This window comes from Moschus berezovskii, chromosome 17, assembly GCF_049115385.1.
Source record: "Moschus berezovskii isolate FMDL1 chromosome 17, NW_MosBer_1.0, whole genome shotgun sequence".
In the NCBI taxonomy this organism is placed as follows: Eukaryota; Metazoa; Chordata; class Mammalia; order Artiodactyla; family Moschidae; genus Moschus; species Moschus berezovskii.
Window position 1 is genome coordinate 50,096,248 of NC_142476.1, and position 24,401 is coordinate 50,120,648.

A 24,401-nucleotide genomic window follows, 5' to 3' on the forward strand; every position below is an offset into this window, starting at 1 on the left:
ACCTTCACTAGAGTAAGAGGGAAAGAAATCAAACAACAGGTTTCCTTGCTCCCTGGCTAGCTTCAGGAGTGCAGGGGTGGGGGTGGGGGTGGGGGGGACTCAGCTTGGTGAGCTGGTTCCTTACATAGGGTGAGGGTAGGGTTGTTAGGGGTGTGTTCCAGGGCTTGGGCTGGAGGGGTGGCCTAGGTAGTCTGCCTACCCCTTTGGTGGTGGTGTGTGTAAGGGGGCATCCGTAGTATTTGCTTTTGCTCCCAGCTCTTCATAAGTGACAACTGGGTTTTTCGTCTTTTGTTCTCTAGTCCATAAATTTCCCCCAACTTAGCCTGCAGGTAGTTATTTTCAGTCTCTTATAGTTTCTTTGTATTTTGTTGCTCAAGGGGACTTCTGAGCAGGTGCAAGCCCTGCAGCAAAGAACACTCTGTCTTGGAGGAGACACAGCCCTGAATTAACAGCCTAGCCTGGGTCAGGCACCCCTGGGCAGTGCATGGTCTTTATGACCCTTTGTAATTATCTGAAGTGTTGCTTTTTCAGTTGCTCAGTCATGCCCGACTCTTTTGAGACCCCATGGACTGCAGCACCTAGGCTTCTCTGTCCACGGGATTTCCCAGGCAAGAATACTGGAGTGGGTTGCCACGCCCTCTTTCAGGGGATCTTCCCAACCCAGGGATCTAACCCGGGTCTGATTCTTTACCACTGAGCCACCTGGGAAGCCCCTGAAGTAGGTGCTTGCTAATTATTTATTGAATAGAGAAAATGAAGGTCGTTCAGTCGTGTCCGACTCTCTGCGACCCCATGGACTATACAGTCCATGGAAATCTCTAGACCAGAATACTGGAGTGGCTAGCCTTTCCCTTCTCCAGGAGATCTTCCCAACCCAGGAATCAAACTCAGGTCTCCCGCACTGCAGGCGGATTCTTTACCAGCTGAGCCACAAGGTAAGCCCGGAATAGAAAAAGGAATTAACTTAATCCTAAAAAAAATAAAAAACACGGAGCTGATTTTACCTTTGAGTTAATTGAGGACTGCCCGAGAGATGGTAGGAGCCAAGCTCAAGGCCAGTTTCAGCAGCCTCCCTCCAGACCCACTTCGCTCCCGAGGTCCAGGGATCCCGGGGAGATGTCTAAGGAGTGGCCCCAGAGGGGAGGAGCTGGGTCAGGAGGCGGCTCCGGCTTCCCCGGAAGGAGAGAGAAGGTCGGTCCCCGCCGCTGACCCGCCCGCCGCCCAGAAGGGGACGCTTGAGGTCTGGAGCTCCCCTGACGCGGCCCCGGCCCTGAGAACCCCAGCCTCCCTGGCACACGGTGGGTGAAGGGTTCCGGCGCAGGGTTGGCGAGGTCTCGGGAGCAGCCCAGAGGGAGGCGGCCGGCGCGCGGCGCGGTGACGCAGGCGCGGGGCGGGGCGAGAGCGCACTGCGCCTAGGAGGCCGCCAGCTCCAGGCGGATCCCGAGCTCCGGTCCCGCGGAGCGCGCCGCCCCGCGCGCAGGTCTCAGCACAGCCGGGGAACGGGTAGGGGGGCGACAGGCGCGGGAGGGGGCTTGGATGTCAGGCGCTGCGCGTCTCCGGGCCTCCCAACGTTGACCGAGCCCGGGGACGCCGGCACTGGCGGGCCGACACCCGCGGCAGGCGGAGAGGGACGGAGGGCGCCGCTTCCGGGCGTGGCGGGGGCGGCGCCAATCGCCGGGGTCTGGTCGCCGCGGCGCGGAATCCCTCGCCTCCGGGCCCGGCTGTCCCGGAGCATCCTCGGCTTCCGGGGCCACTCCCGCCTCGCCTCCAGAGCAGCGCCCTGGCCAGGAGACAGTCTAGGGACTCTGGGCACCGTCACGCCCGCGGCGCCTGAGACGAGGCCGAACTTACCCCAGCCTCAGCTTCCGTTTTCGGAAATGGACTTAGCAACAGGGTCTCAAGGAGTTCTTGGGAGAGTCTATGGAGAAAAGGCTAGTGTGTGGCTTCTGGACTGGTACGCAGGAAGCCCAATAGGTGCGAAAGGCTGCTTCGTAGCCCTGATGTAGACGTTTCCACTTAAGAGTGCCCCAGGATGACCTTCACCCACCCCCAGCCCCCGCTACCCTCTCTGTAGTCAGACTTTGGGGATGGGGTCCAGTAATAACGTGGGTTGCCATGCCCTCCCCTCAGGGGATCTTCTTGACCCAGGGATCGAACCCGAGTCTTTTATGTCTCCTGCTTTGGCAGGCAGGTTCTTTACCGATAGTGTCACCTGATGTTGTTAGTTGCTCAGGCATGTCCAACTCTTTGCAACCCCATGGACTGTAGCCCACCAGTCTCCTCTGTCCATGGGATTCTCCAGGCAAGAATACTGGAGTGGGTTGCCATTTCCCTCTTCAGGGATCTTCCCGACCCAGAAATGGAACCTGGGTCTCCTGCATTGCAGGCAGATTCTTTACTGTCTGAGCCACCTGGGAAGTCCAATATCATGGGACCAGACTTTGGACCACAGGTTAAGACACCTCTAACTTGGAGATCCAACCAGTCCATCCTAAAGGAGATCAGTCCTGGGTGTTCATTGGAAGGACTCATGTTGAAGCTGAAACTCCAATACTTTGGCCACCTGATGGGAAGAGCTGACTCATTTGAAAAGACCCTGATGCTGGGAAAGATTGAGGGCGGGAGGAGAAGAGGAGGACAGAGGATGAGATGGTTGGATGGCATCACTGACTCAACGGACATGAGTTTGGGTAAACTCCGGGAATTGGTGATGGACAGGGAGGCCTGGCATGCTGCAGTTCATGGGGTCGCAAAGAGTTGGACACAACTGAGCGAATGAACTGAACTGAACTTGGAGCCCAGGGACTTTTACTTGGTCTAGACAATGCTTTTAGAAGTTACCAACTTAAAAATCAACAGATTTCATGTTTTTAAAAAAATGTTTAAAATTTCTCCTGAAAAATGGGAAGACCTGGCCACAAGGAGTATTTTTCCATCACTCCCCAAGGGACCAGGGGACCATAGGAGCCAGGCTCGAGGCTAGAGTTTCAATAGTCTCTGTCCAGGTGGGGGCCCATCTCCCTCCCTGCATCCAGGAAACCAGGGTAGAGGTCTAGGGAGTGGCCCCGCAGGGCAGGGGCTAGCTCAGGAGGACACTTTGGCTTCCCAGAGGGAGGAGGAAGCAGAGAGAAGGTGAGTCCTTGCAGGAGCTACATGTACGTTGTGGTGGTGGTTTAGTCACTAAGTTATGTCCACCTCTTTGCGACCCCATGGACTGTAGCCCATCAGGCTGCTGTCCATGGGATTTACCAAGCAAGAATACTGGAGTGGGTTGCCATTTCCTACTCCAGGGGATCTTCTCAACCCGGGGACAAGTACCTTATTTATCTGTTTATCTTTTTCTCTGGTAATGGTAAAATGCTTCTCCTTGGGTAGGTGCCAGTGTGCCCACCCTCATTTTTTTATGGGATGAATGTGTTGAGAAGACTGTGAACTGTGTGAAAATTATTAAAGGGAAACTGATAGTACCATCCCAGCATCAAGAGGCATACTGGGCACTTCTGGCAGAAAGTGACAATACTACTGCAAAGAGAAAGCAAAAAAGATCTTCTCCTCGCTTGGCAACAGCTCAGCCAATGAGAGACTGACAACCCAACCAATGAGAAGCCATTATGCTTCCAATTCCTAGTATCTTCCAGTGAATTTTTTTGTTTATAACAGCCCCACCCAACTTTCCCTTCTCCTCTATAAAAAGAGTCCCTTCTCCTTTACTGAGTAGGACTTGTAAGTGGTTTGCTGAAGTTGCATAGCCTGAATTGCAGTTCTTTGCTGCTCCAAAATAAACCGGTTTTGCTAGTAAAAAAGTGACCATTTTACTGTTTTAGGTTAACTTTACACAGAGGTTTCCACGGAGGTTTCACGGAGATCCAGAGAAGACCTTCCAACAACTCCAAGGCTGGTGAGCAAAGAAGTGCCGCAACTCACAGAACCCACTGGACTCACTGCTTTCTTGCCAACCTGGCAGTTTGAGGGTAAGTTTTTCTCCTGGATCTGAGCTCCACTTTTTCTGCGTCTTGAAGCTCTCCAGGCTTTTTGGGGGGGCTTCCCTAGTAGTTTCAGACGGTAAAGCATCCGCCTGTAATACAGGAGCCCCGGGTTCTATCCCCGGGTCAGGAAGACGCCCTGGAGAAGAAAATGGCAACCCACTCCAGTATTCTTGCCTGGAAAATCCCATGGACAGAGAAGTGTGGCGGGCTACAGCTCATGGGGTGGCAGAGTCGGACACGGCTGAGCAACTAACACACAGGCTTTATTTGGAATCAGTTTGAAAGCACCATCCTTTTTCATTAAGGCCTTGTTTGTCTGTGAATACTTGGTTAGCTCTTAGGCCTCACTCCATGTTGAAATCAGACTGTTCCTAGTGGAACTGTGCTAGCTTCCAGTCTGACTACTTTTGGAACCAGGCTTTTCCTATTGAAACTGTGCTGATATTTGGGCTGGGGGCTGTTTAAGAATGATCCTTTAGCTCCAGAGAAAAAGCCCTGAAAAATGGGATCCTGGTTATATAAAAATGTTTTGAGGGTGCTCCCCTTTTCAGGGACCCGAGGCAATTTTATGTTAAAAAAAAAAACACCTGCTGTCTCTCTCTCCTTATAAGCATTTTTAACTAAATGGACTAACTGAAACAGATGTAATTTAGAACATCAGTGACCAACGTAGGAAACTTTTGAACTCCCCAAATTTCCTTTCTTAAAATTGTTCAAAGTAACTGAAGCAAACATTAAAGACAAAACAGTTTCTGAGGTCTTTTTTCCCCTACCCGCTCTTCTTCGTCTGTGGATGCTGGCTCCCCAGTGCTCCCTTGCTCTGAACCTATCGGAACGTGTTCCTTAAAGTTAATCTTCTGAGGATTGAAATAAACCCCAGATTACCTATGTTCCCTGGACCAATTGTGAGCCATAGTTAAAGCATTTCCTAAAGTAACTGAGGATCCCCTGTAGATTTGCTGTAGAAATTAATAGTTTTTCAAACCTGCCAGTCTGGTTTCTCAGATTTATATCAGTCCACGTGCTTGTTGGTGAGTGTCAAGTAAACACTGGATGAAAGTCCCTTGGGGACATTCTGGAAGGGTTTTAGTAGAGCAAACCCCTCCCTTTTGGCAAGAGGCTAGAACACTCATTGAAAACCTCCACTGAGCAATGACAGTAGCTTTTCCTAAGCCTGTTGATTGGAAGAAAATGCAGCCTTACACACAGAAATCTGATGATTATTCTGTTCATGATTAGTCTAATCGACCTAAGGTTAATTTTTTTTAAATATATGTATTTTACTGACGTATAGTTGACTTACAGTGTTTCAGGTGCACAACAAGTTGGTTCAGTTATACAAATACTTATATTATTTTTGAAATTATTTTCCATCATGTGTTATTACAAGATATTGACTATAGTTCACTATACTATACCTTAAACCTTTGTTGCTTGTTGCAAATCTATTTTTTAATTAAAAATCTAGCATTCTATTCATCCTAAGTCTGCTGCTGCTGCTGCTAAGTCGCTTCAGTCATGTCCGACTCTGTGCAACCCCATAGACAGCAGCCCACCAGGCTCCCCCGTCCCTGGGATTCTCCAGGCAAGAACACTGGAGTGGGTTGCCATTTCCTTCTCTAGTGCATGAAAGTGAAAAGTGAAAGTGAAGTCGCTCAGTCGTGTCTGACTCTTAGCGATCCCATTGACTGCAGCCCACCAGGCTCCTTCGCCCATGGGGTTTTCCAGGCAAGAGTACTGGAGTAGGGTGCCATTGCCTTCTCCGCATACTAAGTGGAATCAAAATGTCATAAATTTTTTAGTTAGGCAAAAATTCATAAGTTTTCTAAAATATACATAATACATATTTGTATATGTATACAAAAGCTTTTCTACTACACTTTATAAAGGCTTGAGAAAGAACGTCAGAAAAAAAGAGATGGAGAAATTGGAGAACATAAACTAAATGAAATGGGAACACTGAATATGAAATAGAAAAAGTGAAACAAACTAGATAAAAGTAAAAGATCATCATAGCCCAGTTGTTTTTAAACAGTGGCTGCTCATTAGAAGCGTTTCTGGTGCTCTGGAGGAATAAAGCAATCCCTGAGCATTTATATGATTTCAGGTTATTCTTAAAGAAATATTCAACTTCCTTCAGATGTTGAGTCTCCTTGGGTAACCATTACTTCCATGTTTATTAATGGACTAAACTGGGATCTTTTTCTTTTCGTTAAAAGCATGAGGATGGAATGGGAAACTGTGTCCACTCTTAGATTCATTTGGTAAATCAGATTACTTGCTCCATAAATGAACCACCAGAAAGAAAGACCTGTAGAATTCTTCATCTTCAGCTCCAGCAAGTGAAGGTCCCTAAACAGATCAAAAACCTTCTAGTTTCTGGTTTTGCAGAGAATCAGGGTATCAGAAAAAAGATTTTTACCAATTTAAACATTTCAGGAGTTTTCAGTCTTCTCATCAAGTCTCTTATCAGCCTTTCCAATGTCCTCCTAATGCCCAGTGAGAGGACTCCGAGAATTACAGGGACTCTTCCCAATCCTCCCTGTTCATTAGCTCGAAGAAACATCTCTCCAGTTTAGGAAGGAATTTCTGTCCTTACTGAGAGCAGAGCCACACTCTTGGTGCTCAACCCCACTGCAGAGAACTAATAAAGTTCAGATAGGGGATCTCTAATAACCCTCAACAGGCTCCTGTCTCCAAGCCTTCTCCCTTTTGTTTGGGCCCTTTGAGAGACACACACCGATTCTCTTAGCTCCTCCAACTCCATTCATTATTAGGTTAAGGCTTCTTGGAAGAGTATTATACCAGAATTTCTTCCTTCCAAAAGGAGGAAATAATTTGACAGTAGCCATCAAAATAGCCAACCAGGTAAATGAAAAGACCTTTTGACATCTTCTGTTTGTTCTGTGTCTGACACTACAGGGGCTGATTCTGGAAATACCAATTGTTTGTCCCTGATGAATCAACTACCACCCTCCTTAAGGGCCAAATCTCAAACTGATACTGGCAAAATTCACAATGTACCTCCCATTAAGATTCAAATAGATCCCTCTAAACTCTCTCCAAAATTAATCAATAGTCTGTAAGTAAAAAAGCCCTTGAAGGTGTAAAGCCCATAATAGAAGATTTCAAAGCTCATGGTCTCGTTATCCATTGAAACAGTCCCTGTAATACCCCTGTTATACCCGAGGGGTAAAACCCAGGTGCTGAAGATGGCTTGTCCAGGACCTCCAAGCATCAAACACTGTCATCTCTCAACACCCAGTTGTTCCTCACCCTCACATGCTACTGACCTCTGTTCCCTGTGGGAGCAGATTTTTCACTGCAGCTGATCTATGCAGTGTATTTTTCAGTACTCACGTTGATAAAACTAACGAATAATCTTTTTGCCTCACCTGGAATGGACAACAATACACCTGTACAGTGATGCCCCAGGATTTCACAGAAAGTCCTTAACTTTTCACATATCTTGAAAGCTGATTTAGATGATATAAAGTTTTCTACAGATTCTGCTTTGTTAAAATACATAGATGACTTTATCTTGTACTCTCCTTCTCAAACCTCCTCACAGGAATACAGCATCCACCTGATAAAACTTTGAGACATAAAGTTTCGAAAGAAAAACTGCACCTAGCTCAAACTCAGCTTTGATATCTAGAACACGTGATCTCAGAACAGGGACTATGTTTGGATCCAAATAGGCTCCATAATGGGCTTCTTAGGTGGCACTGGTGATAAAGAGCCCACCTGCAAATCAGGAGATGGAAGAGATGGCTAAGTTCAATCCCTGGGTTGGGAAGGTCCCCTGGAGGAGGGCATGGCAACCCACTCCAGTGTTCTTCCCCTGGACAAAGGAGCCTGGCAGGGTACGGCCCATAGGGTTGTGAGGAGTCGGACAAGACTGAAGTGACTTAACACACTCGCGCAACAGGCTCCATGACATCCTGAACTTCCCCAAATCAAAACCTAAGCACCAGTCATGCGGCTTTCTCAGCTCTCTACTTACTGTTGAAATCAGATTCCAAATTTCTCTCTATGGCTCAGCCCTTACGTGATTTATTAAAAACCAGTAAAGTTGACTCCGTTAATTGGAGAGGTCAAGATGATACAGCTTTTGAAGACTTAAAGAAAATCTTAATGAGACCACCTGCCCCTAAACATCCTAATCACCAGATTCCCTTTTTCCTCTTTGTATATGAGAAGGCAGGGACTGTCCTCAGAGCACTCACCCAAAAACATGGGGACCATCATCAACCTGTAGGGTTTTGTAGCCAACACCTGTACCCTGTGGTGCAGGAATACCTCTCCCCACCCATGCCTCAGCCATTCCTGCCACTGCCCTCTGGTTAAGGCCACTGAAGAGATAACCATGGGATCCTATTCAACCACATTTGTACCCCAGGTAGTAGAAGCCCTCCTGAATTCTCATCCACTAAACATTTTTCAGTCAGTTGCCTCACCTCATATGAAATCCTTTTCCTGACTGCTACCCGCATAACCCTTTCACATTTACTAACTTCAGCCCAGCTGCTCTTCTCCCCTCCTTCACCACGAAACCCGTCAGCACTGCCTGACCCTCACAGGTCACTCTTTGACGGCACGTAATCATTTAGAGGAGATGCCTCTAACCAATGCATATTTTTCATGGTTTACTGATGGTACTTATTTAAAGGGAGAAAATGGTAAATACTGTTCTGTGTATGCTATTACAACCCCTTTTGATATTGTTGAAGCAACACCTTTGTTCATAGTTCAGTGGCTAAATCCTGTCCGACTCTTTGCCACCCCATGGGCTGCAGCACACCAGGCTTCCCTGTCCTTCACTGTCTCCTGGAGTTTGTTCAAACACATGTCCATTGAGTCGGTGATGCCATCCAGCCATCTCATCCTCTCTCACCCTCTTCTCCTGCCACCAATCTTTCCCAGCAACAGGGTCTTTGCATTAGGTAGCCAAAGTATTAGCTTCAGCATCAGTCCTTCCAGGGAATATTCAGGGTTGATTTCCTTTAGGATTGACTGGTTTGATCTCCTTGCAACATCTTTACCTATGGCTTAATTACCCTACAGACTGAATTATATGTTCTCTTGGAGGCTTCTAAGTTTAGCCAAGGCAAAACTGCTTACATTTATACTGAGAGTCAGTATGCCTTTGAAGCAGCCTATGACTTTGGGATAACATGCGACCCCCTGGACTCTAGCCTGCTAGATTCTCCTGTCCTTAGGATTTTCCAGGCAAGAATCCTGGAGTGGGTTGCTGTTCCCTCCTCCAGGGGATCTTCCCAACCCAGGGATCAATCCTCTGTCTCCCATATCTCCTGCATTGCAGGCGAATTCTTTACCACTGGGTCACTGTGGAAGTCCCCACAGCTGATAAAAAGAGATATATTTTAATATTGTATGTGTTAGTCACTCAGTTGTGTCCAACTCTTTGTGACCCTATGAACTATAGCCCTTTAGGCTCCTCTGTCCATGGGATTCTCCAGGCAAGAATACTGGAGTGGGTTGCCATTTCCTTCTCCAGGGGATCTTCCCGACCCAAGGATCGAATGCAGATCTCCTGCATTGCAGGCAGATTCTTTACCATTTGAACTCCCCAAGGAGCTCAGAGAAACAAAAATTTATCTACATCAGCTACTGGAATACTGGAGTGGGTTGCCATGCCTTCCTTGAGGGGATCTTCCCAACCCAGGGATCAAACCCAGGTCTCCCGCACTGCAGGCAGACTCTTTACCATCTGAGCCAGCAGGGAAGCCCAAGAATACTGGAGTGGGTAGCCTGTCCCTTTTTCAGGGGATCTTCCCAACCCAGGAATCAAATCAGGGTCTTCTGCATTGCCTGCAGATTTTTTACCAGCTGAGCTACTATGAAGAAGATTGCTCTACCAGAGCATTGTTATTTTTAATGGAAGCAATTAAACCTTTATTATAAAATCTTCTTCATAGTGTGCTCTTGGGAGATGAAGACCTTAAGTATCACACCTTTCAACCTAGAGATTTCATCTATTGGAAAAGACACCTCAAGAAGGACTCTCTTCAGCCACCCTGGAAAGGCCCCAGCTGCTGCTAACCTCCCCTTGTGCTGCCAGACTCCAGAGAACAGACCCTTGGATTCATGTGACGCATCTAAAGAAAGCTCCAGACCCTGACTGGACCTGCACACCATCTGGTGACCTGAAGGTGAAGACTTCCTGGAATTGAAGCAGGTGACATCCAATGAGGCGGCTTGCCCCAGAGGTCTGGACAAGGCCTGTTAGAAGGTTCAGTATTCACAGATGTGGCTGTCTTTCATCTAGACTATAAAACTGACCCTGGATTCTTAGCCAAATTCAGTCTCTGCATTTGCAACCTACAATCTGTATCGCTGATGAAACGTCTGATTCCAAAGAGTTTCTTTGGGGATAACAATACTGTCTAATTACTCCATGTTTATTCCTACATTGTGTCATTCCAAAGTTCCTGTTAATTCCTTCAGTTTTGAGCATAACTTTGCTTCCCAGTTGGCACTAGTGGTAAAGAACTCGCCTGCCAATGCGGGAGACAAAAGAGATTCAGGTTCAATCCCTGGGTGGGGAGGATCCCCTGGAGGAGGGCAGGGCAACCCACTCTAGTATTCTTGCCAGAAGAATCCCATGGACAGAGGAGCCTTGTGGGCTACAGTCCATAGGGTCACAAGAGTTGGACACAACTGAAACGACTTAGCAACAAATTGCTATATTCACACTTATACAGACTTTTAGATGGGAAATTCCTGAGAGATCTCCTCCTGCCCACCCCTCCTTGATACTTAAATGTGACCACAGTGGGTTTCCAATATGTCCACTTTCACTCTGACATAGGACAAGACACTCAGGAAGGGCCTTCCTGGCATCCAGAGACAAAAGGTGATTGAATACTAGTTAAACAAAAAACCCTGAGTCTTGATCAAGGATGCTCTTGGAGAAAGATCTTAATCAAAAGGGAGAAATGTGAAAATTAATCAAGGGAAACTTTACTGAAATGGACTAGGGAGGACAGAAAGGGGAGTACTTGACAGTCAATACACATCCCAACAGGAAGAATCAATAAAGATCTCCAGCAGGAAGAAACACTACTAGCACCAGGAGAAGGAAGAAAATTTTTCTCCTTTCCTGGCAACAGCTTAGCCAATGGGAGACTGTCACAACTCAGCCATTGAAAAGTCACCATATTTGGAACTCCCAGTTTCCTCCAGCAAGCTTTATAACTGTCCCTCCCGACTTCCATGTCTCTTCTATAAAAGAGTTCCCTCTCCTCTGCTTGGGCTTCCCTTGTGGCTCAGCTGGTAAAGAATCCGCCTGCAATGCAGGAGATCTGGGTTCTGGGTTGGGACCATGCCCTGGAGAAGGGAACGGCTCTCCACTCCAGTATTCTGGCCTGGAGAATTCCATGGACTCTACAGTCCTTGAGGTCACAGTCCGACATGACTGAGGAACTTCCACTTTCTCCTTTGCTTAAGAAGATTGACGAGTGTTTCACTAGTTGTATGTCCCAAATTGCAGTTCTTTGCCAGCGTTAGTGTTAGTCTCTCAGTCGTGTCCGACTCTTTGTGACTCCATATACTGTAGCCCACCAGGCTCCTCTGTCCACGGACTGTTCCAGGCAAGAATACTGGAGAGGGTTGACATGCCCTCCTCCAGAGGATCTTCCTGACCAAGGGATTGAACTTGGGTCTCCCACATTGCAGGCAAATAGTTTACCATCCGAGTCACCAGGGAAGCAGTTCTTTGCCACTCCCAAATAAATCTTTTGCTGGTAAAATATCTGACTGTTTTATTGTTTTAGGTTAACAACTGCTTTTTTGGCCAAAGTCACAATGAAAAATGAGAAGTCTCCCCAGTGTCCTACATGTGGGAGGAGACTATTCCCTCCCCACACCGTAAGCAGATAAGGCCCTGAGTAATAGTGGCTACAGGCCCACCCCACCCCCACCTGCTGAGGGAATCCCCTTAGATATCTGGATAACCACGATCCCCCCAGGCAAGATTCAGGCCAAGGTGGTGACACCACTCTAATTTTCCCAAAACCCTGTGCAATTCAGGGCTTCCCTGGTGACTCATTGGTAAAGAATCTGCAATGCAGGAGATCTAGATTCAATTCTTGGGTTCGAAAGATCCTCTGGAGAAGGAAATGGCTACCCAATCCAATATTCTTGCATGGAGACTCCCATGGACAGAAGAACCTGGTGGGCTACAGTCCATGGGGTCACGAAAGAGTCGGACATGACTAAACAACTAAACAAGAACAAAAGAGTTAATGATGCTGTGGAGCATTTCTCCACCAGCCTTGTGCTCAATACTTTACTTGTACCCGCTTAGTCCTCCCAGCCATTTTGAGGTCAGGACAGCTACTACCTCCATTTGGGGCAGTGGAGGGGACGACCTTCCCGGGACAGGGAAGCCTGGTGCACTGCAATCCACGGGGTCACAAAGAGCTGGACATGACTTAGCAACTAGACAACAGTCTTCCCAGATAGTCACTGAAGGCCACAACTAAAACACAAGCAATCTTGCATCTTCACCCTCAATCTGCTTTTCAGTTTCTGGGCATTTCAGAGTGACCTGAAGCCCAAGCCAGAACTGTCGGGGCCGGGGGTAGGCGGGGGGAACCTCCTCAGGGGGATATTTTATCACATTCGTTCTCCAGGCTAAAGTGAACAATTTGCGGAGAAGAAGTTTGTTACCTCAGGACTAGCCCATCACTTAAGTTGTGAGCTAGTCTGTGGATGCGATAAAGATTTTATGTTCTAACGGTGAATTCAAAGCATTAAAATATCACTGAAAGCTTTTGCTGAGCTTACCAGACAACAGCATGGTCTTGGCAAACTCTTACAGTTCATCAGGCCCACCAACTAAAAATTAAGCCATTAATTTTTAATAGGGGGATGGAGCCTCTTAAAAAATTTGTCCCTGAAGACTTTATCAATATTATTATTGCACTCTTTCAAATGTGCATAACACGTGACCACTTTATTGTGAGGGTCCACCATATATTAATGTTCATACTCAGTCGCTCAGTCGTGTCCGACTCTTTGCAACCCCGTAGACTGTAGCCCATCAGACTCCTCCGTCCCTGGGATTTCCCAGGCAAGAATATTGGAGTGGTTCCAATTTCCTTCTCTGGGGGATCTTCCTGACCCAAACCCATGTCTCCTGCATTTCCTGCATTGGCAGGTGGATTCTTCACCACTGAGCCACCTGGGAAGCCCACCATGTGCTAGAGGGGGTTCAGATGGTTCCTGGCTGGGTCCCTGGGGATCTGTGGAGTCCACCTTCTTGGTCGGAGCTCATGACCACTGTTGCTTCCCATAGGCCTGTGTGTGCACCTCACCCCCCGCAGCCATGGCCCTGGTCAGCATCAACCAGCTTCCCGAGAATATCCTGCTGGAAGTGTTCACGCACGTGCCTGCCCGCCAGCTGCTGCGGAACTGCCGCCTCGTGTGCTGCCTCTGGCGCGACCTCATTGACCTCGTGTCCCTCTGGAAGCGCAAGTGCCTGCGGGAGGGCTATGTCACCGAGGACTGGGACCAGCCTGTGGCCGACTGGAAGGTCTTCTACTTTCTGTGCAGTCTCCGCAGGAACCTGCTACGCAACCCATGTGCCGAAGGTGAGCGGGCACTGCTTCCCTCCCTTTCCTGAACCTCAGGACCTTTGCACTTGCTGTTCCCACACTACCTAGACCATTCCTTCACCCCCCCTTCCCGCCCCAACACCTGTCACGCTCCCTTGGTCCTTCTCATCCATCAGACCTCAGTTCAGAGATGTGCCCTGATCCTGCATCTGAAAACAGTGCCCCCCACCTCTGTCACTTCGCCCCATTTCCTTCCTTCATTGCACTGGTCATAACCTAGAATTACTCAATCTCTTGGTTTTTTTTCCCCCTGCTACAAATTTCAAGTTCCTGGAGCCTGACAGATCTCACCACTTGGCACCCCGTGCCCACATAGCAAGTGCTCGGGACACATTGGTTGAATGAATGAGCATACACCTGGTCCCCCTTCCCATCTAGTTCAGACTTTGCTGCCTAAGGGCTAAGTGCAAGCTGGCTATGTATCTGGTCAGAATCATTATCCTCCTGTCACCTCATGATACAGAAGAGGAAAATGAGGAATTTGAGAAGACTACGGTCACATAGTTTGAGGCTCCAGTTTTGCTTACATTCTATTTGCCAGGGTTTGTTTATATTTTTTTTCCCTTCATTAGCATCTTCATTTTGTATCAGGCATCATGCTTCCTGCTGGGATATAGCAGCAACTAATCAAGAGGCCTAGTCTGTACGCTTAGAACCCTTTTCAGGATTGTTTTCTCTCTTTATTCTCATGGGCATCATGCAGGTTAGCCAAAGAAGAAAGGTAGGCTCCATTTTATAGGTGGGGAGTATGAGGCCCCCCCAAGATGAGTGTCTTGCCCAAAGATCTAGAACTACCTAGCTTCTGGAGTCTGGTCCTGACTACTAAAGGTCCTCAGGCCCCATAGACAGCACCCCACTCAGTCTCCTGGCCTGCCCCAAATTCTGCTCAGAAGCTGCCCAGCAGGTCCAGGCCACCAGCTTGGCTCATCCAGCCCTGCAGAGCCAGCCACCCAGCCTTGCTCAGCTCTCCCTGTGGGCCTGCCCTGGGCACTAGCCCAGCTCCTGGATTTCTGAATTCTTCTGGCTCTCTGCTGGGGGGCCCCCAGGGAACCTGGGGGATAGATGTGGGCTCCTCGTAGAGGGAGTGGTGCAGTAGCGTTAGTCACTTAGTTGTGTCCGACTCTGCAACCCCGTGGACTATAGCTCCCCAGGCCCCTCTGTCCATGGGATTCTCCAGGCAAGAATACTGGAGTGGGTTGCCATTCCCTTCTCCAGAGGATCTTCCTGACCCAGGGATCGAACCCAGGTCTCCTGCACTGTAGGCAGATTCTTTACCATATGAGCTACAGGGAAGTCCTAGTAGAGGGAACAAAGGAGTAATTTGGAAAAGCTCCCCTGGTGATTGTTCTGGAAAGCCTGGAGAGGAATCACTGTTTTGGGGGAGAAAGGACAGCAAGGACAGCCTTATGCCTCCAAAGCTACTCTGCCAACCTGGTGGGGAACCTGTCCGCAAATACGGGGTTACTACACGGCACCAACGCAGAGGATGCCTGGCCCCCCAGTCCTCCCTGCTGCCCAGGGCAGCAGGTTCCCCCCACCCACCAGCACACCCCCTCGGATCTCAGTTACGTAGTTGACCTCCCACACGTCAACATCGGGGGACTGCCAGAAAGTGGTCTGAGGTGGGATGAACTCACACTAACCGTTCAGAACAGAATTACCCTCACGGGCTCTGCATTATTCAGTGGTTTGAGAACTGAAACTTGGATATTTCCCAGAGCCCTCCCAGCAATATGGAAGTGAGGAAAGTTTGGTTTAGAATTTCTGCTTATACTCTTTTTCTTTTTGCCCCCAGCTTCACATCAGGAATTTAGCCAGTCAGAAACAAAGTGGGAAAGTGGGAGGGGAGGGTCCCGGATCAGACTGCTGCGCGATGGGCACAGGTCGGAATGTGGAGCAGTGGGGGATGGGTCTTTGCAGGGTGGCCTCAAAGTGGCATGGGGGGCATGCCTTGAGATCTGAGCCTCCCCAACCCCTGCCCCGCCTCCCAAGACCAAGTGGAGAGGGCCAGGCTGAGCATTCACACAAGGGATCTCACTGGGGCTTCTGTTTTTCCTAGAGGATATGAGATCTTGGAAAATTGACTCCAACGGAGGGGACCAGTGGAAGGTGGAGAGCCTCCCCGGAGCACATGGCACAGACTTTCCTGACTCCAAAGTCAAGAAGTACTTTGTCACGTCCTATGAGTAAGACAAACTGAGCGGAGAAGCTGTGTGGAGGGAGAAGGGTCCAGACACCTTCTGCCAAATCCCAAGGCCTAAGTGAGGGCCTGCCTATGAAGCTACAGGAAGGGGGTTCCCAAAACCAGCTCAGGGTCTACTGCTGCCTAGAGCAGGAGTCAACTCAGCAGCATGTTAAGAGACAGCAGGGGTGGACAGCGGTTTGAGGAGGCAGGGAGCCTGTTTGGGTGGTGAGGCTAAGTCAGGGGCAGTACAGGCTGTCCCCAGTCTAGGCACCTGAGTTTACAGGTGCCCTCCTTAGGGTGCTAGGAGACTGGGCCTAAGGACTGGGATGGATGCAGCCCAACATAAGTGAGTCAGGCTCCCTGCATGTTCCCCACGGGGCTGCCAGGAAGCAGGAGCCAGAGTCCACAGCGGCAGTAACTGGCCCGCAGTGATCGAGCGGGGACTGCTGGGCCCCTTGAACTACCCGACTGGGTCCAGGCCATGCCTGCACACACATGCCTTTCCCTCTGCTCCCCAGCATGTGTCTCAAGTCCCAGCTTATAGACCTCAAAGCCGAGGGCTACTGGGAGGAGCTACTGGACAAGTTCCGGCCGGATATCGTGGTTAAGGACTGGTAAGTGGGGGCCCCCACCTGAGTCCCACACTCCGCAGCCCTCCCTCTTCTCTTCTTGAGGTCTCCTGTAGGGAGTGCCCGCTGAACCCAGTAGTGTCCTGGGGCATGGGCTGCCTTCCTTCCTGTTGACAGAGCCAGCACTTACTCATTCAACACCTGCCTCCCACCACCACCACTGCCCTGCACCAGCAGATGTTAACCCCAGTTTACAGAAGGGGAGACTGAGGCCTACAGATACGTTATCACAAACAAGCAAGGGAGCAAAAGACACCAGAACCCAGCCTTCTTGGACCTCACAGATACTCACATGCCTCCTTGCCTGTCTGCCGCCCCTGCCCCTTTAACTGTTTATCCCACGACTCTATCCCAAACTCCTACTCTGTGCCCAGTGCTTTGCAAGGCTCTGGCCTGGCTCAGGGCAGAAGCTGAGCCTCAGTGCCAGCCAGGCCCACCAATCTGAGGGTGGAGGGTGGGGTTTGAGGTGTGCAGAGCTACGGAGGTTTCAGAGGGTGCAGTGGGGCTGACCAGAGGCTGAGCTCTGTGCCAGCCCCATCATACAGGCCGTCCCTCCCAAACCTCCATTAAAATGTACAGGTGACACACATCTGACAGCCCAGGCCTTTATCTCTGTAGACAGCCTGTCACTTTTTAGGTTGAAAAAAAGAAGATTATGTTGAAATCTCCACTGGAACACCTAAGAAGGTTGTTGCCCCTTTTCTCAGCTGGGCTTATTGAGACCCAGAGCAGACTGTATTCCCACAGGCACAGTGGGGCACAGGGAGCACCACAGCCACCTGGGCCTCATGGGCAGAGCAGGGCAATGAAACTCAGGGCCCCAGTTAATGGGCCTGCTGCTTGCCTGCTTCCAGGGCCGCCTCTGTCTTGGGTCCCCAGTCCTGAGCCCCGCCTTCCCACAGGTTTGCCGCTAGAGCAGACTGTGGCTGCACCTACCGCATCCGAGTACACCTGGCCTCGGCCGACTACCTCGTCCTGGCCTCCTTCGAGCCCCCGCCCGTGACCATCCACCAGTGGAACGATGCCAAGTGGACAGAGGTGAGGCCTCACCTGCTTGCCCCTAGCCACCTGCTTCTCCCAGGGCCAGGATGGCAGGAAATTGGGCAGCCCCAGGGCCCGGAATGCCCCAGTCCACTGCCTGGAGCTCCTGCCTTCTGGCCCGTAGGCTTTCCTTTGCAGGACCTGGCTCCACCCTTCCCTTCCCTTCTCATCCCCTCTCCAGTCCTAGTGATTGCACTCTCTCCCCTCCCCCCAGGTTTCCCACACCTTCTCGGATTACCCTCCAGGCGTCCGCCACATCCTCTTTCAGCACGGGGGCAAGGACACCCAGTTCTGGGCAGGCTGGTATGGGCCCCGCGTCACCAACAGCAGCGTCATCATCAGCCACAGGGTGACCAGGAACCCGCCCCCTGCCATGGCGCAGCCCTAGACCTTGCAGGGGCCAGAGGAGGCACCCCACCTGCCCTCCGCACTCCATCTCCACAAGCCATCTCTGACTGTCCTCTGACAGCCAGCCATCCGTCCTCTGCCTGGGCCAGCCAAGTGCCAAAGGTCCCCTGCAGGCAAGAACTGAGCCTGTACGGGGCAGCCCCAGCTCTGACCTGGGGCTTACTGTCACATAGCTCTGACTTTTTGTTGTAATAAATGTTTTCAGCAAAACTCGCCTGGGGCTGTGGCCAGGGGTGGGGCTATAAGGTCCTTGGCACTTGGGCAGAGAAGCAGCCCCTTCCCTCCAGGTAGTGACAGCCTGGCTCAGCCCTGGGGGCTCTTTATTGAAACGACTCACAGCACAGCATTTCAGACAGACAGCGTTGGCCGGCCGAATCCCAGAAGGCTAAGAAACTGAGGTCCCAGCACTCTTCCCTGCCCTCCTGGTGGAGAAGGGAGCGATTCCTCCACGAAGGCAACCAGGCCTGAGCAGCCCAGGGCTGGAGACGGGGTGGTCCATACACAGACGATAAGAGCACTTGGAATCAGGGTGGCCCTGCAGCACAGCCCAAGGCTGGGCCCCCAAAGTCCGACAGTCGTGGCTTTCCTGGGGCGTACGGGGGAGGGCAGGTGCACCCTCAGCTGCTTTTATGTGCCCGCTCTTCTACATAGAGCTGCATCTGATAGACAGGAACAGACACCATAGTCAGACGGACAACCAGGGCACCTCCTTTGGGGAACCCATGGGGTCTCCGCCCAGGGTGGGGCTGTGTGGCCACTGCCAGGGGTTAAGAGGGGATTGGGAGCCTTATGCCAGGCATGCCCTGTCATTTCCCCTGCGCCTTTGTCCACAAGCCCTCTGGTGAGGCCTCAGCACAGGGGCCCCAAGCGGCTCACCTTTAAGATGTCTGATGTCATGGTCTTTAGAGGTATCAGTCGGGGGTCATGCATGTGGACGTCCTGCTCGTCTGCCAGGATCCAGGGGAAGTCCTGGGGAGGAGACCAAGGGAAGGATGGCAGGGGGCCGGCTCGCTGCCCACCTTCACTTTGCTCCCCGCTCCCCTTCCAGAACTGGCATCCTCAGACATCAGGAAGCATCAGAGCCACCAGGGAATTGTGCAGATTCCCAGGTTCCCCCGCCAGAAAGGCCTAGTCTGTAGATCTGAGCTGGCCTGGGAGCCCCAGTGACTCAACATGCCCCAAACACCAGTTCGGAAACTGGATCGAGGCTCCCCTCCACTGAGCGGGTGGCTCGCCCTCCTCTCAGAGCTGAGTGCCCAGGTGGGGCGCTGACAAGGTGGTGACCACAGAGCTGATGCCAGGCGCTTCCATAAGCAGTGTGATGAGTGCCCTGCTGGGGCAACACCCCTGCTCGCACAGAACCCTGATTCTCAGCGCTTCCCAACTTCCCACACCAGTCCCATCTCACCTTGATGACCTGGATCTTCTCCATGTTGCGAGTGGCAGCTTCTCTCGTGTGCACTAAGACGGTGAAGGTACAGCCTAAAGAGGCCAGAGTTCAGTTGAGCCTGGGCCACCCCATGCCTGCCACTGGACACAGCCTTTCCCCACACGGCCTAACTGGCACAGCAGCCCCACAGAGCAGAGTGTGAACCCAGTGCTCAGATAAGACACTCAACAGGGAGACTTAACCCCAGGTGGGGTCAATCAGGGAGGCCTCCTTGAGCAGGAGGGTTCTTAAGAGGGGTTCTAAAAGGCAGGAAGGAAGAGAGGAGGCTTGGTGCAGCGAAGTAGGGACCCAAGGACACAGGCCAACACGGAGCCATGGAAATGCCCAGGGAAGAAGGGGTGGGGAAGAACACACCTGGGGGGTTGTGGTCCAGAACAGCATCACACACACTGATCTTTAGGATGAAGGCTCGGAGCAGCTGCTCCACGTGAGACAACAGGGAGTCGGAGCTGGGAAGGAGAGAGGAGGAGGGTCTCCCAGCACATGGGTATCCCCCCTCCCACTGGCAGGCAATCAACCCTGGAAGCAGCCCGGGGGTACAGAGGGCCTGGTGCTTCTGGGGGCCTGCCTACTTGATTCTACATGGTTAAAATCCTCTGGGGAGTTTAAAACCAAAGCCTCATCCCATCCCAGGCTAATTAAGTCAGAATTGGCGCGGTGGGGCGGGGGGGGGTGGTTTGTGAGCATAAGGAACCCTAGTAGGTGGTTCTAATGTGCAGCCCAGTCTGAGAACCAGGACACCAGGCCAGGAAGGGACAGGGCTTGCTTGAGGCCACACAGCAAGTAGGGACAGATTCTAGTGTCCTGACCTTACCACAGGAAGTCGGCAGCTGACCAGCCCAACACAGCCACCCAAGGTCAACTTCTAGTTGACTATGGACTGGATGCTTAACTGGGAAGTCAGGAAACTGGGTCTGTGTCCTGGCTCTGGGTGACCAGGTCAAGATCATCTGAGAACCAGGACACAGTTGATTGATTTCTGCATCTATAAAATGAGCTTGGGACCAGCCATTTGCCAATGCCGTGATTTTCCAGGTGTGATACAGGAGGGTTTTCTGTGTAACCTGTGTGACATCCACAGAGACTGCTGGGTGGACAGCTGTGCCTCGGCCACTAACAGGCCTCGTTAGGGTGGAACACCTCACCATGTGTCCTCCCAGGCCTTTAGCAAGGCATTCAGGGCTTGCCTTAAAGGGGTTAGAGTAGGGGTACTGCTAGGGAGCCTGTGGATGGGGAACAAGGCAGCGCACCTGATGGACAGCAGCGGGGGCTGGGTGATTTCAAAGACAAATTTCTCCACTGGGCGGTGCTCCTTGTCCAAAATTACCACCACCACTTTCTCCACATCATTCTGCAAGGACAAGAACCCCCTCCTCCAGAGCTGGGTCCCCGCCTCCCCTCTCCCCCGCCCATTCCCCTCCCTGCCACCTGCTCCCTGCCCAGGGAAGGTTGGGAAAGACACTTGCAGTCCTGCTCAGCTTCCAGGCCCAGAGTCCCTGGGATCCCAGAAAGAGGTTTGAGAAGTTGAGCAGGCACCCTAGTGGTACCCACGGAGAGGAAAGGATGCTGGGTCCCATTGTGATGCTAGGATGTCTCAGGGAGCAGAACAGATAGAGGGAGGAATCCCTGAGGGGCCAAGCCCAGACAGAACTTGGGGCAGAGGGAGATAAAGGAACACGGAAGAAGGACCCAAAGCCCTCAAGGCAGGCCCCACTCAGTGAATTCCACAAACCAAGGCTCCAGGCCCAGCATGCCTTGAACATACCCACATGCCCTGGGGCCTGTCCCTGGGCAAGGGTGGTCTCCAGAGAGCAGGGAATAGGCTTCTGGGTGTTATTAGTCATGTGGACCCGAAAGGGTCCCAGCATTGCCCCATCCTGGGGCATGGAGGGGCACTGGAGGCAGGGTAGGCTGGGGGCCTGGTGTTCTCACCTTCTCCAGGAGCGGCTTGACGCAGTGCAATGTGTCCTGGATATACTGGTTCAGCTCCGGGTGACAGGACATCTACACACAACCCCCACAATGGCTGGTGAGGTTGCAGCACTGAGGGGGGACCCCTGACACCCTCTCCAGCTGTCCAAGGCCCTGCCTATCTTTGGAGAAAGGCCCAGCTATTCCCTAGGGCTCCCCACCAGGAGCCAGACTACCCATCATGAGGCTGAGAACTGAACTATCCACAGAGGGGAAGAAGTTAGAAGATCCTAAGAATTCAGTCCCAACATTAGCATTTAATACAGCATTAGGAGTTCCTAATGCGGGGCCACTGAGCTCCTCCAGAGTCTAAGATGTCTCTAAATTGTGGGGGTTGAGCATACAGGCATTTTTCCAGAGAAGGGATTCAGGAATTTAATCCATTTTCAAGCATTAAGAATCTGGAACTAAGGACCTGAGTGGCCTCAGGCTTAACTCCTTTCCTTACTTTATCTGTGGAAGATCTCATTTAAAAAGAAAAAGGGAGGATTAAGTGAGACAAGTACCTAGTACACAGTATTGTTTACTTGTTAAGTTGGGTCTGACTCTTGCGACCCTATGGGCTGGAGCCCACCAGGCTCCTCTATCTTCTCCTCCTCTTCTTGGAGGAGCAGCTCCTCTTGCTTCTCCAAGCAAGAATATTGGAGTGGGTTCCCATTTCCTTCTCCAGGGATCTTCCGGACCCAGGGATTGAACCCGGATCTCCTGCATTGGCAAGTGGATTCTTTACCACTGAGCCACCAGGGAAGCATGCTACACAGTGGGTACTCAGTAAGTTTTGATTCTTTTTTCTCATTTTCCCTGTATATCTTTTTGCTTGCTTTTTGTTTCCCACCCCCCACCCATATCTTTTAAGCTTCCATGACCTTCCAGTGTTCAGTCATTTGTTCTAATATTTACTGAGTGCTTTCTAAGGGGCTAGAACTTTTAGAAGCTAGAAGTCACATGTATTTACTGTTTCCTCTGCCTTTTAATCTAAAACAAACTGTTACAATTAGGGTAAATGAGGGAAGAGAGAAGGTGCCTGAGTTTATAGGAATCCCCTCCAAATTAACCATTCATCAGCTTCAGGAGACCTTTAAAAAATCAAAGATGGGGGGGCGGGGGGACTCTAATCAGAGGACCTGGTCCCTAACTTCTGGCAAGGGGAATTCCCAGTTCAGAGGGGAGGGAAGGAGATGCCACGGCAGTGAGGGATGGGAGGTTGTGGAGCTATTAGCTGCTTCTGTGAACTAGAAGGCAAGGTCAGGCCGCTGGGGAATGAGGGCGCTGAGCCTGAAGGTGGAAGAGAGTTAAAAAACCCCTCCATCCACTCTGTGATTCGGCGGTGACCCAGTGCACCCAACCTAGCTGTGGGGGCTCACCTGGACAGGCACGTTGTACTTTTTACGCTTCTGGAAGATGCCCACCGGGTAGACCTCACGCACGTAGAGGATCAGGTGCACCGCCACCTCCAGGAACTCGCAGAGCACATCGGCCACCACTGAGACGGGGGCAGAACCCAGTGCGCTCGTGAGGTGGGGGGGGCGCCCGCCAGCCCTGGCCCTCCCTCGCCCCCTGCCCCAGGTCCGCAGGTCCAGCCTCCCTACCTTGACCAAAGTTGAGGTCCTGTCGCGTGAGCGTGGTCATCCTTCCCGACACCTGGGGGGTGGGGCAAGAGCTAGTTCCAGAGGCCCAGGCAGCCGCAGGGCCCGCCCACTCCCAGAGCCCCGCCCCTCGACCTGGGAGGGAACCCGGGCAGGACTGCCCGTCCCTTCTAGAACCAGAGCAGCTGGGAAAACACCCCCCTCCCCCGCCCCACGCAGGTGTTAGAGCTGGGAGGCAGCCTAACGCCTCCGATCAGCCTCCGTGCGCTGGCCGCTTCGGCCTGCAGTCTCGTGGCGCTAGAAAAGGCCAGAGTTGTGCCCGCATAAAAGGGCACGGCAGCAGCCAGAGGGAACAACTGGATGCGCAGGGCCGGGAACGTAAAACTGGACACGCGGAAAGGGAAACTAGGCTGGAATTAAGACTTCACCCCCTGCGAGGCTGGATTCCTCCCCTGCGAGAATCCCGCCCCTCCCCTCTCTCCCCGTACCGGCTCCGGCCTCGATTCCCGGCTAGGGGCTCGGCCCCCAGGGAGGGAGACCACCGACCGGGTTACTCCCGCGCGCCTCCCGCTCAACCCGCGGCCGGGGCGCCGCTCCGTGACGTCCGCGGCGCTCCGCCGGGTCCTAACGCCGGCCTCCGGCCACGCCCACTCCCCGCTCAGCCAACCACGGGTGCGGGAGGGAGGGGCTGTCAGAGGGGTGGGCCCTGTCCGGGCGCCAAAGTAATCTCAAGTCGGCTGATGCTGCGCCACGCAGCTTCCTTTCAATTAAAGGTGGGCGCGAAAAAAAAAAAAAACCCACAACTTTGGTCTCCACATCGGATCGCAACACATTTTCCTCCTCAGGGCATTTCTCTCGCTTTAGGACGTAAGGGACGAGGGCGGGTAGGTGTTGCTGGTGAGATTCACTGGAGGTCACAGACGGGCACTCTGGACAGCGACATCTACCGCTAGCTCCAAAGTCACCATCCCCGGAACCTCAGCTGCCCAACCGAAAGCGAATCCGCCGGCTCTGGGGCGGGGATAGGGGAGGGCCGGCGAGCACCTGGGACGTCCCCGTTCTCACCCTCATCTGGAGCCTAAGTGCAGCCAGTCTTTACCTTCCAAGAAGAAAAAACCTCCCGGGATATGCATCGTAACAATAGCTGACGTTTACAGAGCCGTTTCCCAGGTGGCTCAGAGGTAAAGAATCCGCCTGCCCATGCGGGAGACGCAGGAGACAGGGGTTCGATCCCTGGGTGAGGAAGATCCACTGGAGGAGGAAATGGCAACCCACTCCAATTTTCTTGCCTGGATAAGCCCATGGACAGAGGAGCCTGGCAGGCTACAATCCATGGGATGGGGTCTCAAAGAGTCGAACACGACTGAGCATGTACACAAAGCACAAGAACAAGCCAAGTGCCAGAGACTGGACTAAGTGTGTCCGTGAATCAGCTCACTAAATTCTCAAAACAATTCCACTGCAACAGTTGCTAGTATTGTCCCCGTTTTACAGATGAGCC

At 51.7% G+C, this 24,401-nt stretch overlaps 2 protein-coding genes across 7 annotated transcripts; one reads left to right on the forward strand and one right to left on the reverse strand.

The window, feature by feature from the left end:
• Positions 1–1,153: 1,153 nt before the first annotated feature.
• FBXO6 (F-box protein 6) lies at positions 1,154–17,873 on the forward strand. 6 transcript variants are annotated; one of them, XM_055419570.2, is made up of 7 exons: positions 1,154–1,298; positions 3,825–3,971; positions 13,312–13,606; positions 15,690–15,816; positions 16,334–16,429; positions 17,347–17,482; positions 17,700–17,873. In XM_055419570.2, the coding sequence occupies exons 3-7, from the start codon at positions 13,342–13,344 to the stop codon at positions 17,871–17,873; spliced, it is 798 nt and encodes a 265-aa protein (XP_055275545.1). In that variant the 5' UTR covers positions 1,154–1,298; positions 3,825–3,971; positions 13,312–13,341. The 6 variants fall into 6 exon arrangements, with proteins under 6 accessions (XP_055275545.1, XP_055275543.1, XP_055275542.1 ...); XM_055419568.2 differs by lacking the exon at positions 1,154–1,298 and adding an exon at positions 1,356–1,480; XM_055419567.2 differs by lacking the exon at positions 1,154–1,298 and adding an exon at positions 1,373–1,503.
• Positions 17,803–23,542, reverse strand: MAD2L2 (mitotic arrest deficient 2 like 2). Its single transcript, XM_055419574.2, has 9 exons — positions 23,389–23,542; positions 22,904–22,955; positions 22,679–22,797; positions 21,276–21,347; positions 20,594–20,694; positions 19,698–19,792; positions 19,302–19,375; positions 18,770–18,862; positions 17,803–18,552 (listed from the first exon to the last, which is right to left on the reverse strand). The coding sequence occupies exons 2-9, from the start codon at positions 22,941–22,943 to the stop codon at positions 18,511–18,513; spliced, it is 636 nt and encodes a 211-aa protein (XP_055275549.1). The 5' UTR covers positions 22,944–22,955; positions 23,389–23,542; the 3' UTR covers positions 17,803–18,510.
• Between the last annotated feature and the right edge of the window lie 859 nt (positions 23,543–24,401).

Bases quoted from the DNA above. Each gene is read 5' to 3' on its own strand.
- MAD2L2 (XM_055419574.2), bottom strand. From the start codon at position 22,943: ATGACCACGCTCACGCGACAGGACCTCAACTTTGGTCAAG. The intron at 18,863-19,301 runs GTGAGATGGGAC...TCTCCTCCCCAG, and splicing joins AGAAGATCCAGGTCATCAAG to GACTTCCCCTGGATCCTGGC. The intron at 18,553-18,769 runs GTGAGCCGCTTG...CCTGTCTATCAG, and splicing joins TGACATCAGACATCTTAAAG to ATGCAGCTCTATGTAGAAGA.
- FBXO6 (XM_055419570.2), top strand. From the start codon at position 13,342: ATGGCCCTGGTCAGCATCAACCAGCTTCCCGAGAATATCCTGCTGGAA. The intron at 16,430-17,346 runs GTAAGTGGGGGC...GCCTTCCCACAG, and splicing joins GATATCGTGGTTAAGGACTG to GTTTGCCGCTAGAGCAGACT. The intron at 17,483-17,699 runs GTGAGGCCTCAC...CCCTCCCCCCAG, and splicing joins ACGATGCCAAGTGGACAGAG to GTTTCCCACACCTTCTCGGA.